This window comes from Sinocyclocheilus anshuiensis, unplaced genomic scaffold (genome assembly GCF_001515605.1).
Source record: "Sinocyclocheilus anshuiensis isolate Anshui unplaced genomic scaffold, SAMN03320099.WGS_v1.1 scaffold664, whole genome shotgun sequence".
Classification (NCBI taxonomy): domain Eukaryota; kingdom Metazoa; phylum Chordata; class Actinopteri; order Cypriniformes; family Cyprinidae; genus Sinocyclocheilus; species Sinocyclocheilus anshuiensis.
In genome coordinates, this window is record NW_015554122.1 from 603,543 (window position 1) to 619,279 (window position 15,737).

The 15,737-nt window shown below is 39.1% G+C and overlaps 1 protein-coding gene across 3 annotated transcripts in view; it reads right to left on the reverse strand.

Moving 5' to 3' along the window:
- Positions 1–2,690: 2,690 nt before the first annotated feature.
- LOC107670040 (peptidyl-glycine alpha-amidating monooxygenase B-like) overlaps positions 2,691–15,737 on the reverse strand; it is a 60,683-nt gene continuing 47,636 nt past the window's right edge. For all 3 annotated transcript variants that reach the window (XM_016462516.1, XM_016462514.1, XM_016462515.1), the window contains 11 exons: positions 15,575–15,704; positions 14,387–14,500; positions 14,085–14,157; positions 13,105–13,315; positions 12,680–12,886; positions 12,254–12,372; positions 11,168–11,267; positions 10,760–10,813; positions 9,219–9,494; positions 5,169–5,231; positions 2,691–3,460 (listed from right to left, as the gene is read on the reverse strand). In XM_016462516.1, the coding sequence (XP_016318002.1) occupies positions 3,282–3,460; positions 5,169–5,231; positions 9,219–9,494; positions 10,760–10,813; positions 11,168–11,267; positions 12,254–12,372; positions 12,680–12,886; positions 13,105–13,315; positions 14,085–14,157; positions 14,387–14,500; positions 15,575–15,704 (1,526 nt within the window). In that variant the 3' untranslated portion in view covers positions 2,691–3,281. The remainder of the gene's footprint in view (positions 3,461–5,168; positions 5,232–9,218; positions 9,495–10,759; positions 10,814–11,167; positions 11,268–12,253; positions 12,373–12,679; positions 12,887–13,104; positions 13,316–14,084; positions 14,158–14,386; positions 14,501–15,574; positions 15,705–15,737) is intronic.

Genomic DNA, 15,737 nt, shown 5'->3' on the forward strand with positions numbered 1-15,737 from the left:
AAACAGAACAGAACTAACATAAATGTATTGCAGATATTGTTAAAGTTCAATCATTTTATGTACACATTTTAGAATTGTGAAGGCTGAATCCCGACTGACAGAGGAGGAGCTGGGGATGGAGGACGGTAGTTAGCTATTGAGCAATGCGAAAACTGCTGAAACTACTGCGGGACCTTATATATGAATACTTAGATAGGTGTCGTATTCCTATAGGTAGATGGGGATCAGCTGAGAGTCAGCTGAATTTAGGCGAAAATACCAAAAAACGCCCTGAGCTTAAGTGGCTAAGTGCACAGACTGCAAGAGTGGGTGATGGGACAGGCTCAGTGTATGAAATAAACATAGTCTGCATCCGAAATCGCATACTCTCTTGAGTAGGTACTTTTTTGAATATGTAATTAATGCAAAAAGTCTATGTATCACACTTCAGAATCTGGGCGGAAATAGTAGATAATCCGGATACGAAAAAAAGGTACAAAAGCTGTCACTGGGGCGGTACCTTTTCAAAAGGTGCACTTTTGTATCTTTTAGGTACTAATTTGTACACTTTAGGAACTAATATGTACCTTTAAGGTACCAATATGGACTCTTTAGGTACAAAGGTGTGCCTTTTGAACAGGGTACCACCCCAGTGACAACTTTTGTACCTTTTTTTTCTGAGAGTGTATCCTGGGGGATACAAACATTTGAGAAGCAGTGCAAGTGTAGGTCTTATTTCTATTTTGAAAGGGTGTTTGCTGTGAATATTTAGATGAGGTAACTTTGTTTCTACATTGTTTAGCTCACAGGAAGCATTTAAAACTTTCTATAGTGGGAAATCTAGATTAATAAAAGTTGATCTAGTTTACATTCAAATATTATTTACACATGTTGGAGGAGACTTACCTGTTTAAAAAGCTGTTGTTCAGCATTAGCTTATTAGGTTTGCATTGAAGTTTTATGAATTAAATGCTTACAAACATTTAATTTTGTCTGTATCTTGTAAAAAAATGTATCTCAAGCTTTTAGGGATATAAATCAAGATATAGAAATATATACACTTTTGTGCCTTGTGTTTACAAAATCAAATCTTTTTGTAATCTTGACAAAACGCATATCATTGGAAAGGTCTGACAGTCAAGGTTCCATATTTGGTAACTGTTTTGTAATAGAAGTGATATTGTGACAGAAAATGATTGATTTGTGACAGAAAACTGCATCAAAAAAATTCAACAGAGTTTGGGTGTCACCCAGTGGTTATTTTTGGTATAGCGCCCAAACAAAAACTCACAGGAACCACAATTTTCGTGATATCAACTTCAAATTTGAAACATAACTTGGTTTGACATATGGCTTTGATTTTGTATCAATTTTAGAGTGCAACATATTTTGTAAAATATTTATTTTATTTAAAATAAAAAAAAAATGAGTATACTACATTTTATTTACTGTAAACTTAAACTTCCATAAATTTTTTATATATTTTTTACGATCGCTGCGAGACGCTGGCGGAGTGAACGAATCTGAGGGAGCAGCCGTGTTGCCAGATCCAGCGATTATGGGGGGGGGTGCTGTTGGGGGTGGTACTACCTCCCTGAAACGAGTTTTTGCAGGGTGGGATGTCTGCTGATGTCTCTTTAAGGTTTTGCCCTTTGTATGAAAACATATATTTTGACTATATTAAGTAGATACATAATTGTAAATGTATTTTATATGCGATTATTGTGAGGGCAGTGCACTTCAGCGAATACCCCGTGCTTAGGGAGCAGTGAACACTGCGTAGGGACCCTGTGTCAATCGCAGCGCTGCAGAGACTGTAGAGAGCGGGAGGTTGCTTTGTTTCTGCCTGATGCGCAACACGGGGGTTTCTCTGTTTTACACATCCAAGATATGATGTTGTTGTTGCTGTAATGTTAACTGTAATAGGACAGTTGTGTGATTGATTGAGTGTGCTAAGATACACCGATGGAGTTTGGGTTTCTTGCCGCTGTCGCCTTGGGCTTAAAGGGGTCATATGATGCGATTTCAATTTTTCCTTTCTCTTTGGAGTGTTACAAGCTCTTGGTGCATAAAGAAGATCTGTAAAGTTGCAAAGATTAGTTGGGGACGCTTGACTAATTGAACAGACACTTTTGGAAGAGAGCTGAACTGGATGATGATGAACTGACTTTAGCTGGAAATATTGTCTTCTTGCATCGACAAACTATTTTCCTGTTTAACACTGTAAAGCTGCTCTGACACATCCAGTATTGTGTAAAGTGCTACATAAATAAAGGTGACTTGACTTGACTTGTGCTGACGACTATAGCGAAGTCTTGCTTGCTTTATTTGCAGGGTAAAACCCTGATTTTAATTTTAATGTTAAAGTTAAACGACCCCACCCCCTCCCCCTGTGAATTGACATAATTTTGTTGATTTTAATGTGTAGTAATAATGTAGTAATTCATGGAGTCATTATTTAATAATTCTACTTTCAAACATCATTATTCATGATAACCTATGGGCTAAAGACAAAGGAATCCTTCAATCTGAATGGACTAGTATGACACTGCCTTCAATTAAGAAAATAGGCCTATAATACTGCATTTACTTTTTACATTTTCCCCGACACCAAAACAATGTTTCCCCTGATTAGCAGTGTAGTGTGAATTTTCTGAAATTAATTCTCAACATACATTTAAGATACTTCATACAACTGGTAAAAAGAGGTGATGCTTTGCAGACACTTTATTACACAAATAACATTGTTACTGAAAATAGTTGTCTTGCAATAAAACCTCAGTATCACAACAAATATCAGACACATCTCACATTAGCTTTGAAAATGTAGTAAATACAGCCTTAAATTTGTAATCATGTTTTTTTTGTTTTTTTTATCAGATGCAAAAAAACAACTCGAATCACAGGTGACAGTAGCAGCTCTTAAATATGTGGCACATCTGTAGTAATATATAGGTGCTGCAGAAGGCGAGATACAATAGAAATGTTAGGACACAAAATGCTTGGATCAATTATATATTAATTGCACTGCTATCAGACTGCTAGATTACTGGAAGAGATTGAACAGCTGTTCATCGTTAAAACTAAATAAATAATCTACCTTTACCCTTCTGTTAAAAATAACAATGAAAAGTCTATCATCAAAATGACCAGTGCTCTGAATCTCCACGTGGTCCCTTAAAATCATAAATTAAAGTGGCAGTTGTAGGTCTCACCGGATGAAATGTTTCAGCAGCCGATACAAACAAATACAGAGGTGATTAAAGTAGATCCCGACAGCGCTAGCAGAAAGCGTTGGCTCTTTAGGACGAGGACATCGGGGCCGGCGGAGCGGAGTACTCCTCGTTCTCGGAGTCAGTGCCGTCCTCGTCGTCTTTCTCCAGGTCGCTTCCCTCGGTGCTGAGCCTGTCGAAGCCGTGCCGGGTGTAGCCTTTGTAGGAGGCAAAGAAATTCCCCAGGTTCAAGCTTCCTGCAGCTTTGCCTGTGTGTGAGAGAGAGTCTTACTCACAACCCTTGCAACATCTAACGCCGGGTATACAATATGTGACCCAGGACCACAAAACCACCATAAGGGTCAATTTCTCAAAATTGACATTTATACATCAGCTGAAAGCTGAATAAATAAGCTTTCCATTGATGTTGAGGTTTGTTAGGATCGGACAATATTTGGCCGAGATACAACTATTTGAAAATCTGGAATCTGAGGGTGCAAAAAAATCAAAATATTGAGAAAATCATCTTTAAAGTTGTCCAAATGAAGTTCTTAGCAATGCATATTACTAATCAAAAATTAAGTTTTGATATATTTACAGTAGGAAATGTACAAAATATCTTCATGGAACATGATCTTTACTTAATATCCTAATGATTTTTGGCATAAAAGAAACATTTATAATTTTGACCCATACAGTGTATTGTTGGCTATTGCTACAAATATACCCCAGCGACTTAAGACTGCTTTTGTGCTCCAGGGTCACATATACGATTTTAGGCCCATTTTCATATGCAGACATTTTCTGCAGATAGCCGACGAGTCTGAATCAGAGGCAAATCTGTGCTCGTTCACATGAACGTGAAGAGAAGAGAAGTGCTGACACGTCACTGATGCCTGAGAAGTGTTATATCTGCGCTCCTCTCTCATCTCTCCAACCGTTCTCTCCTCCATGATCCTGTGTTATTCTCATTTGTGTTTTACAGATGAACAGAAGCCTTATGGGCTTGGAACATCGTGAGGGTAAATGACGACAATTTCTGCTTGAATTAATGCACAAATCTGTGTAGACTGAATTCAGTAAGTTACTTTTTGTAAAATAACTGAATGCTTTACTGATTAGCAGTAAACTGTGAGCAAATACAGTAGTTGCTTAGTTGGGGACGCTTGACTGATTGCACAGACACTATTGGAAGAGCTGAACTGGATGATGATGAACTGACTGAAAAATGACTCTGTTATTGTCCTCTTGCATTATTGACAAACTATTTTCCTGTTTAACACTGTAAAGCTGCTTTGACACAATCTGTATTGTATAAAGCGCTACACAAATAAAGGTGACTTGAGTAAAATAAAAGGTTAACTAATACGAATACCGCAAAAAACATTTTGATTACTCGAAATAAAATACTCAACATTAACGGAAATAAAATAAAATATAAAAAAACCTTAAACTTATTTTATCTAGTTGCCAATGCAACTTTTTATTTTCATTTAGTTTAAGTACTATAATAACTAAAACTTGAATAAAAACTATAGGATATAGACATAAAAATGACAAAACAAAATTACTAAAACTTTAAAATCAGAAGGACATCAAAAAGTATAAAAATAAAATCTATTTCAAGATCTTAAAAATGTGAATATAACAGTATATCAGTGAGGCTAAAATAGCACTGACCTGCACAATGTGTGTTTGATGTGGATAAAACACTGTCAAACTGTTTAAAAGGTTATTCTCTAGACATAAATGTCAATTTTTTGAAACTATAAATGTTTTCTGCTAGTACTTGCGTGTATTAAAATATCTGAAACAAAGTCAAATGTGCATGAAACCTAATTTGAATGTAGCGGTACGGTTACACCACAGACGTTCTAACTAACCACACGGTTGTGTTTAAGCGCTCCAGGAACCGGCCAAAAGAAAAAAGAAAGCTTTCATGGAAAGCCGAGCATTAGGTCTCATCTTCTCTCTTACCTCTGATTTTACCCAGGATTCCTCCTGCTGATCCTGAAGAATCCAACTTCACCTGACAATCATCTTAAAAGTAGAAATCGATCAAAATCAATCCCACATACAACAGCACATGGACTTAAAGGGGTCATATGATGCGATTTCAATTTTTCCTTTCTCTTTGGAGTGTTACAAGCTCTTGGTGCATAAAGAAGATCTGTAAAGTTGCAAAGACTAAAGTCTCAAATCCAAAGAGATATTCTTTATAAAAGTTAAAGTCCCCCTGCAGTAAAAAATGTGATCCTTTAAAACTCATCTTTGATCATCAAAATGACATATTTAAATGTTTTTTCTTGTGAAAATAATTTTATCATGCCTTAAAATAGCTTGAATGCAACTCTACACCCTTGCCTCATTTACTATACGCGGATCTATGAATACGCAAATTAGCCCCACCTCCACTCAGTCACACAGCAGCCAGCGCCTCCTGATCCACTAACTGAACTGTAGTAAACGCCATACAATGGCAATGGCAAGAGGAAATATTGGTTAAGCCATATGTGTTTGAACCAGAAATAAGCTGGTATGCTCAATGTAAGCAAGGAGACTGATGGCTAACTTCGTGAGGTAACATTATCTGTTTGCGCTGGTTCGTACACGGATAATGACTGATAAAACTGTTTTTACTAGCGGACAACTAACAGTGAAAATAGGGGGAAATATTAACAGTTGGCGAAACATCTACAGAAAAATTATAACTGTTACCGGATTAACCTTGCTGCCTTCTCACTAGACTGTTAATGATATGCTAAGGATAGGATCCCTTGACGCGATTGGTTATTGAATTTTGTGACGTAGCAAAACAAAGGCTGTTTCAAACCGCATTTCTGTGACTGCCTTTGGGAAACTACAGTTTTAAGAAGAAAATACTCAGCAATGGTGTTGATAAAAGGATTGGCACATGGTTTGTCTAAAAGCATATTAAAAACACCGCATAGACAAATAAACAACATAAAAAATCTTGATTTTGTCGTCACATGTGGTTCCCGAAGGCCGCCGGACGCTCCTTCGTCGAATCCGCCAGCCACCGCTCACTCTAGCCCACCGTTTTCAAGTCATTATAATTTGACAACTGACAAGCTACACAAAATCGCGTTCAAAATCGGCAATGAATCTCCTGCGATTTTGAATGCGATTTTTCTAGCTTGTCAGTGATCTACGGCTCTGTGTAGTAAATGCCGCTCCATCTGAAAGCACGTGCTGGAGATTTACTACTAATCACAGGAGCGCCTTTACTGACGAGATGCGCATGAAAATCGCATTTGATTTTTTGCACAGCCCTAGGCGTAAGCAATGGGACGTTCCTCTCCGGTGGGCATGGTGTGTTGCAAAACAGCTCCAATCCCATATGCTGAAGAATTGCAAGCTAAAGTGAGTGGTAGACTTGGATCATAGTGTACCAGAACATTTTCGTTTGTCAGCAAGTCTTTACATTTTTCAAAAGCTCTTTGCTCTGACTGCGTCCATTCCCATGGTACATTATCTCTCAACAGTCTGTAGAGGGGAGCTGCCACTGTACTTTGGTTGGACAAAAAACATCCAAAGTAGTTGACCAAACCCAGAAAAGCTCTCAGCTCCTTCACACAGGTGGGGGTGCTGGTGCATCCTTGATTGCGGCAACTTTGTCTGGAGATGGATGAAGGCCCTGACTGTCTAACACAAATCCTAGATATTCAATTTTCTTTTTCCCAAACTCACATTTTGACTTTTTCACTCTCAAGCCATTCTCCTGGAGTCTTTGTAGAACTGCCTGTAGCTTCTGCAGATGTTCTTGTTCTGTTCTTCCAGTGACCAGTAGGTCGTCAAGGTAAACAACGACATCAAGATCTTTCATGATGTTCTCCATAATTTTTTGGAAGATTGAGGGTGCTGAACTGACACCAAATGGTAGTCTATTGTAGACAAGCAATCCTCTGTGTGTGTTGATGGTTAGCAGATGTTTGGACTCGTCATCAAGAAGGACCTGCTGGTATGCTGAAGCCAGGTCAATCTTAGAAAACACAGTTCCTCCACCCAGTGTAGCCATCAATTCCTCAATCCGCGGTAGTGGGTAAGTCTCTGTAGTAGCTGCTTGATTCACTGTTAATTTATAGTCCCCACACAGTCTTATGGTTTTGTCCTTTTTTATCACCAGTTCACTGTGTTTTACAGGCGTGATTATTCCAGCCTTCTCCAGCCGGTCCAGTTCCACGTCAACTTGGCTTTCATAGAAAAAGGCAGTGGGCGAGATTTAAAAAAGCGTGGAGGAATTTCAGGGTTCACCAGTATTTTTGCCTTAAGCCCACGGAGTGTGCCTAGTTCATCTTTGAACACCTCCGAGCATGAATCCAGCACCTCTTCAAGAGACATTGTTTGATCCACTTGACTGACGTTTAATTTTTTTCCAATTTAAGCTGAGCTTTTGTAGCCAATTTCTGCCACACAGAGCTGGCCCCTCCCCTTTTACTGCTATTAAGGTTAGCAGTTAGTAGCTCACATTAGCTTGAAACTGTCCCAACACAGGCATAATCTCTCCAGTGTACGTTTTAAGCTTGACTCCTGTGACCTCTAGTGGCTCTTCTGAGAACACAGCTTGGAATAGTTTCTCAGATATGATACTCACGGCAACGCCTGTGTCAATTTCCATCATAATTTCTTTGCCATTTACTTTAAATGTCTCTGTGAATGACTTTTTTCCGTTCTCATCACTTAACAGCGAAAACATGGGCAACTCAGCTTCCTCTGCCTCCACATACTTAGTGTTTTTCTCAGCATAACGTTTACTTTTTCCAGCTTCCATTTTTCCTCTGCAAGCTCTTTTGATGTGGCCAGTTTTCCCAGTTATGGCATTTTGCATCCTTGAAATGACAAACATGAGGGCTGTGATCTTTGCCGTGACACCTATAGCACTTCTTCCCTCTCTGATCGGAATGTCACGCTGCACGCACATCCACTTTATGAACCACTCCCGAGCGCGAGCCATGCCCTCTCAGCTGCTGCGTGTCTTTCTCCGCCGTCTCCATACTCAATGCGATCTCAAACGCACGTGCAAACGTCAGATTAGATTCTGACAACAGTTGTCGTTGGCAGGCTTCCTTGCGGATTCCACTCACGAACCGGTCGCGCAATGCCTCGTCCAGCGTTGCCCCGAATTCACAACTCACAGCGCACTGTTTTAGCTCAGCTGCATATTCTGTCACAGTCTCATCAGCTCTTTGATTGCAATGATTAAAACGGAATCTTTCCGCAGCAATCAGAAAAGGCTTTGGCTCAAAATGATTCTTTAAAGTGTCCACAATGTCTTTGTAAGACTTATCTTTCGGCTTCTCTGGTTGAACCAAGTTCCTCAATAAACTGTAGGTAGTTGCTCCCATCACCCTCAACAGGGTCGCAACCTGCTTCTCCTGGCTTATGTCGTCCGCCTCGAAGAACTGCTCCAGCCATTCAATATAAGCCGACCACGACTCTGCTTTCGGGACAAACTCGCTTATATTTCCAATAAGCGCCATAATTTGAACAAAACTTTTATCCTCGTCGCCAATTTTTCTGTGATGTATCCATTAAAAAGAATACACGCAAGACGGCACGTTTGTTTTCTAGCCACAACTTTACTGCTTTTTTTAACTTCCGCCGAACTGGCGCCCAAAACAATTCCCAACATTCCTAGCGCTACAGCTACGGAATCTCAATTGTCTCAAATGCAAAATTGTAAGCATTTAATACATCATAGTAGGGGTGTAACATTTCCGTCACACGCTTGAGGTATTCGGCCAATCACAATGCACTGGATAGCTGGCCAATCACAGCACACCTTGCTTTTCAGAACGATGAGCATTGTAAAAATCGACGCGTTTCAGAAAGCCGGGGCATAGAGGAGAAACAATAATGTACAGTATGTGGAAAATAATGTGTTTTTTTTAACCTTAAACCCGCATAAACACATTTCATTACACCAAATACACAAAATAATGTTCCTTTTAGCAACGTCATATGACCCCTTTAATGTAATGGAAAAAAAGCCAATTGCACAGTTACCGCTGTACATCCGGCCCCTCTTCCAGCGGATGAAGACACCGATGGTGATGACGAGCACCAATGGGACGAGCAGTAGAGTGGTGATGATGGCGGTGGCCATGCCCTGAGCGCTCTGATTGGCCATGGTCTTGAGCGTCTTCTTCTCTTCAGGAGCTGCCGGCGGCTGCTGAGGCTGTGTCTGTGACGGCTCCTGCATCTTCTGCACTGCAGCTACTGGATGCTGAGGCGGGAACTTGGGTAACGGCTTCAGATTGGCCTGCACAAACATTTCTGTTTCTAAAAGAAAGGGGGAATCAGGTAAGAAACAATTAAAAATAATTATAGATTTGGGGAATGCTTAACTGTCAAGAAAATCGGTGAAACATGACTCTGACATTGACTGCTTTTGGGGAGTTTCAGCCATTTAATGTAGGGCAAGTGCATTGCACACTGCATTAAGAAGTTGTTTCAAGGGACTATGTGGTTAAGTTGATTAATTTTTACAGGATTTTCCAACCTGTCTTAACAATCGCAAATAGTGTGTGTTTACATTACAAGTCTTAAAGGAAAGACAGTGCCAAAAATGGAGCATTTAATTCAGTTGAACATACATGTGAACTGTTTACGGAAGTGCTAAGAGGCCATGGATTATGATTATTTTTCTTTCTTGTTTTCTCGTGATCACGACTTAATTTTCTCGTAATCTCGACATAACAAAATAAAGCAATAAGCCCCAAGAAGCCATGGTTTACTAAAGCAATAAGCTTCGTGTCGTGCCTAACAACGCCCCTTAGCTGTTATAAATTCACTGTAAACCACGGCTTCACGGGGCTTATTGCTTTTATAAAACGGTTATTCCATATACGTAGTAAGGTTTCACAAAATAAAACAGAGCAAATAAATTGTAATGATATTAATAAAAACAGTATTCTTCCACCAAACAATGTAGTTCCTCAGAAACAGTTGTGGTTCCAACAAAGTGGTTGCCGAGCAACACACAAAAGTAAACAAAGGTGTATGTTTGTAGAGTAATTTACAACAGCTTCGAACGCGGCTCAGCCAATCAGAATCAAGGACCGGAACTCTCCGGTTTATAAGTTGTTTTTGTTTACAATGATTGTTTGATTTTTAAAACACAATGTGTCGTGAGTCTACCGTTGCTATAGTAACAAATGCAACTTAACATAACGAAGGTCCTCCTAATTCTGTCAGTAAGGTGGATATACAGTAAACAACACCCCATCAGTTATATTCAGCTCTATACTGCCACCTGTTGGTGCAGCTGTGTAACTTAGAGCAAGGGTTCCCAAACCTGTCCTGGAGGACCCACAGCCTGTTAGCAGAGACTGCAAGAGCTGAATTAGGTGTGTCTGATAAGGGAGACACACAAAATGTGCAGGACTGGGGTCCTCCAGGATAGCTTTGAAAACCACTGACTTTGAGAACAACTTCTGTTATGTTGAGATCATGAGAAAATATAAAGCTGTGACCATGAGAAAACAACTTGTGTCGTGATCACAAGATAATTAAGCCGTGATCATAAACAACTCCAAACAACCTACCTTCAATTTCTTGGACCTTGATTCCTCCTTTTTTAACAGAGCGATGTTCTGCCTCTGAAATGAGGAGAAAAATTCTTAGGTTTAAATTTTTGTTGTTAGAATAGACATAGGATTAAATTGCAGGCTTGCAATAATGGACTCAATATTTCCAGTTTTCTAGTAGCCTTGGAATTTGGAAAGTTTGGAATTTAAAGTTAAAGTTGGAATTTTCTCTGGTTAACTAAATTGTGTAAAATTCTGAATATCTTTTTTTTTCTGGGCGTTTTCTGGATTTCTTGTGATTGTGAATAATGTGTATCAAAATAAGAATTTAACTGCATTAAATAATTTGTATAAACATCATATTTTTATTTGAAATCTTATACTGGTATTTTCACGTATTAGTATTTTTACACAAACATAACTTACTTGCAGATAGAACAAACTTTATTACAGAATCTGATGCTGCGTCTCCAACAAAGATGCTCCCGTCTGCTGTAACAACAATGTCGTGTGGTAATTTAAATTCCTGAAGGAAAAACAGAGGGAAAAGACTTCAGATATCAAATATGAACAAGAAAGAGAATGTGTAAACGGACCCATAACAAGACATTTTTTCGGGTCCTCCTGTCTTCAGCATGATATTTTGTGTTGCCACAATAAAGAATGTTGCTAATATTGCTTGTGTTTTGCCTCATTTGGTAAAAGCTGAGGCTAAAAGCATCTACTAAATCAATAAATGCAAGACGTAAAGAGCAGGGAAACCTATAAATCTAAAGCTATTTGTTTATTGGCATGAAAATAAATCTTAGAGAAAGCTGAGCGACAGGCCACACACCTCAGTGTTGTCACTCTTCATCAAATCAGCAGCTTTATTCATGTTTCCACAGCTTTATTAAATCAGATATCATGAAGCAACAGTGGTGTCTGATGACAATGAGAAGGCAACAGCACCCTAACCCTGACCAACAAATGGCTCAACTGTTAGATAATGGACTCTGTCACAGTAATTTTGACTCAAGTTTTACTCTAAAGTGTCTCTAATCGTTCTACAAACCATTTACCAGTAAAAGGCTTTTTTACCACTAAGTTGCATGAATTTATCCTTCAGTTAATCACCAATCTGTACTTTTTTTTTGTTGAAGTTTCTATGATTCATGAGCGTCGTGCACCGCTTTGGCCTCCACATGAAACGAGTTGCAGGTAGCAGTTATGTACATCACGCATGTACAGGATCAGACTTCATCTTTCACTCTAGACACCCGTTTAACATCACACAAATTTGCATATAATCAATCGCTGTGCTTTGTAAGGTCAATGACAAATGGAGTCAGTTGAATTAAAGGTTGATATTTGTGCAATACTGGGCAGCACTGATCAGAGACATCTGACAGGGCCTTTACTATACAATACAACTAACACACAACTCTCTGCTATCACATCTACCATTATGAGTGAATGCTGTGTTGTGCACAGCAGGAGTGTGGAAACGTGAGTTAAAGCTGTAATTAGCACCTGTGTGTCTGGACTGAAGGAATCCAGGATCTCTTTAGTTGAATAATTGATGATAAAGCCTTGAAGGGGGGCGGCTTGCCCATACGGAGGCTCTCCATTCACCGCATAGATGAGACCACCTGAAATGACACATGTGTGTAGAGTCAACATTAGCACTGATTTATGTTTTGCATCCTCCGTATGTTTGTGAACATGTATTCACATTATATATCAAAGGCCAAGTGAATTAACATTCACAAACTACAATCATATTTGACACAAAGTGCAACCTCATTCATTTTATTACTGAGTCACCTAACATTAGACAATGTGATCACAGGTAGGGGATGACGTCCACATTCAGATTTATATGACAACATGATGATACGATAAATCAACAGTGATCTGCTCTGTAGAGAGATGTTATCCAGCTCTCTTCATGCATACCTTGGGCAGGCGAGTATGCAATGGCAAACACTTCTCCTCCAAACTGCTCTTTTTTGATCTCCTTCACAAACTCGCCAGTATCTGCCATGAAGCACTGTATGCGTCCGTTGTCTCGATCAGCCACACACAGCTCCCGTTTATCCGGCAGGAAGGCCAGGCTGTGCGGGATCCAGAATGGGACACGTTCCCGTTTTCTGTCTAAGGAGCCTGTGCCATCAGCAAAAAGGAGTATTAATTAAGTCTAAATATCCAACCAGTGCTGAAACATCAACCAAGTGTTTTATCTGCCAATCTGATTAAATTCTAATCAAATTGTATCATACCTAGCTGCGATATCAAATTATTTCTCATTGTAAAAGTATTTTATGATTGTATCAATATCTGATAAAAAAAAATATATATAAAATAGATTCTGCAAAGTGTACCTGCTCCCCAGTGCGAGATATATTTGCCCTCTGGTGAGAATTTGAGGATCCTGGAGTTGCAATAGCCGTCTGAGACATAGACGTTTCCAGTAACAGGGTCCACAGCCACATCTGTAGGCTGGCAGAAGTGTTTCTTGTCACTTCCTGGTTCAAAAGCTTCTCCCCAGACCAGAAGCTGCCGATCTTTACCGTCGCTGCTCAGTTTGATTACCTATACAGTTGTGGAAGCCATATACGTTATTTTTGCTTGACCATTATGTGTTTTTTTTAACTGTACTGTTTATCACAGATACATTTAATTTACAATTAACCTTTTCAGGTGGCAATCCTGTCTTATTTTTCCTGGAAATCTAATTAAAAATCATGATTGCATTGCTGTATGAGTTCTTCCAAAGTTGAGGCAGAATTTTAACAATATAGCTGAATAATACAGAGTGGGATTTGATAGATATTAAAAGTGCCACAACTTCTATTGTGTTACCAAAACAAGTTGCCATGTGTGTGCAGGTTAAGAGGGCTCGCGTTAACGATCGCCGTGATTTTGCCAAGTAAGACATGTTCCTGGATCAACATCTTTTGTTGATCCTGGATCAACATTACGGTTCAAAAATATATCGAAAAACCCAATCCCTACCCCTAAACCTACCTCTACCCATAATTTATTCCTAAAATCAGAGGGAAATGATAGCTGATTAACAAGGGTGTAGAAGCACCTAACCCTGACTGAAAGCCTAAAACTGTCATTTCCTGAAAAGTTATCTCTCAATTCTGATTGGTTGATTGGAATGTTGTTCCAGGATCAACAAGGATGTTGATCCAGGAACATGTTGTTATTGGTGAAATCACGTTCACCTCGCGTTAACGCTGGGCCAGTTTAAACAGCCATACAATACACTTTTAGAGATTATTCCCATATTAATGCAAGTACAGTGACTCAAGTGCAGAAAGAGTCATGAGTTTCTTGATTTGAGCGTCTTTACCTGATGAAGTGCTACATCGGTCACCCAGTAATTATCGTCCTTGTCAGTAGTTATTCCATGCGGCATATAGAACCTGTTCAAACAACCATTTCATTAACAACAAGCACAATGAATCCAAGATAGGAAATATAGCAAACAGCAGTACCTTGTCTAAACTCACTTTCATTATAATCAATCTTTCTACAGGGCAAATGCAGCTTCATTGATTAAAAATGGGAAAATTACAGTCTGTAAATTGCATTGCGCCGGCCCACTAACCTGAACTGTAGACATGGTGCAAAAACACAATCTCATGGACTTACATATTTCTTCCTGAGGCTTTGAGCACTTTTCCTCTGACTGGATCCACCACCATGATCGTGGACTGCTGGATGGGACCCAGATCCTTCTGCTGGTAGATGCCATTGATGAAGGAGCTGCAGGAGAAAATGACTTCATTATACCATAACAACATATTGCGTATTAGCAGCATTCCTCCCTTTAGAGGAACAGTTCACCCAAAAATAAAAACCTGTCATAACTTCCTTAGCCTGTTGTTGTTTCAAACCTATATGCATTTCTTTCTACTCTTGAACACAATAAAAGAAACTCACCTCCGTTCCATGCAATGAAAATAAATGCAGATCCAAATATGACAAAAAAGCTCTACAAACTTAGCATAATCATAGCCCAAATGACATTTATTCCAAGTCCTCTGAAGCTATATGAAAGCTTTGTGAAAGCATGAAATATAGACTTTCATTTATCTTCGAAACACAAATGAAGATACATTCATACATACTCAGAGCACATATATACAGTAGAGCATAGCAAACATGGTAAAAGGCAGCTCAACTGTACTTGTTTGAAGCATGTAAACAAACCTCATTGGTTCTCGTGGAAGCTCAAATGTGCTTGTGTGACATGCAAGAAAAAATCTCAGTGGTTTTAAAACTTCAAGCGAGTACAGTTGAGCTTCCACTTATCATATCTGATGTGCTCTATATATGTGTTATAAATAAAAGCCTAAATGAAATCTGTTCATCATATAAATCAATCACATCTCTTCAGAAGACGGATTATATTTACAATGTCTTTTAAAATTTTTTGAAGCTTGAAAATTTTGTCTGCATGGACTTTCAATGGATGGAAATGAATGAGAATATTATAAGAATATTAAAAATATCTTCATTAGTATTCCAAGGATGAACGAAAGTGTTATGGTTTTGAATGACTCAAAGCAAATTATGACAGTTTTCATTTTTGGGTGAACTATCCATTTCAACTACAGTACACAATGCACTTTAAATAAACTTTCATCAGACAGTAACATTGTTCAGAGTTAGACAATGACAACTTCATGAGCAAGAAGTCAATGTTCATTGGATGTCTACAATTCTACATCAGTTCATCACTTCAAACTTTATCACCTGCACAAATTTTTTTTTTTTTCAGAGCCTCTGGGTGAGAATGCTTATATGTATGGAGTGGGTTAATAAACCATGACGTACTTAATTCCCCATATGTGATCTCCTCTGTGGAAGATGATCAGGTCACCGTTAGAGTTGAGAGCCAGACCAGACACCTGCCCCAGCTGCAGATCTGCCTCGGGCCAGTCTGACACCTCCACCAGATGAGCTCCTGCACACACACACACATGCAGAAGCGCGCACA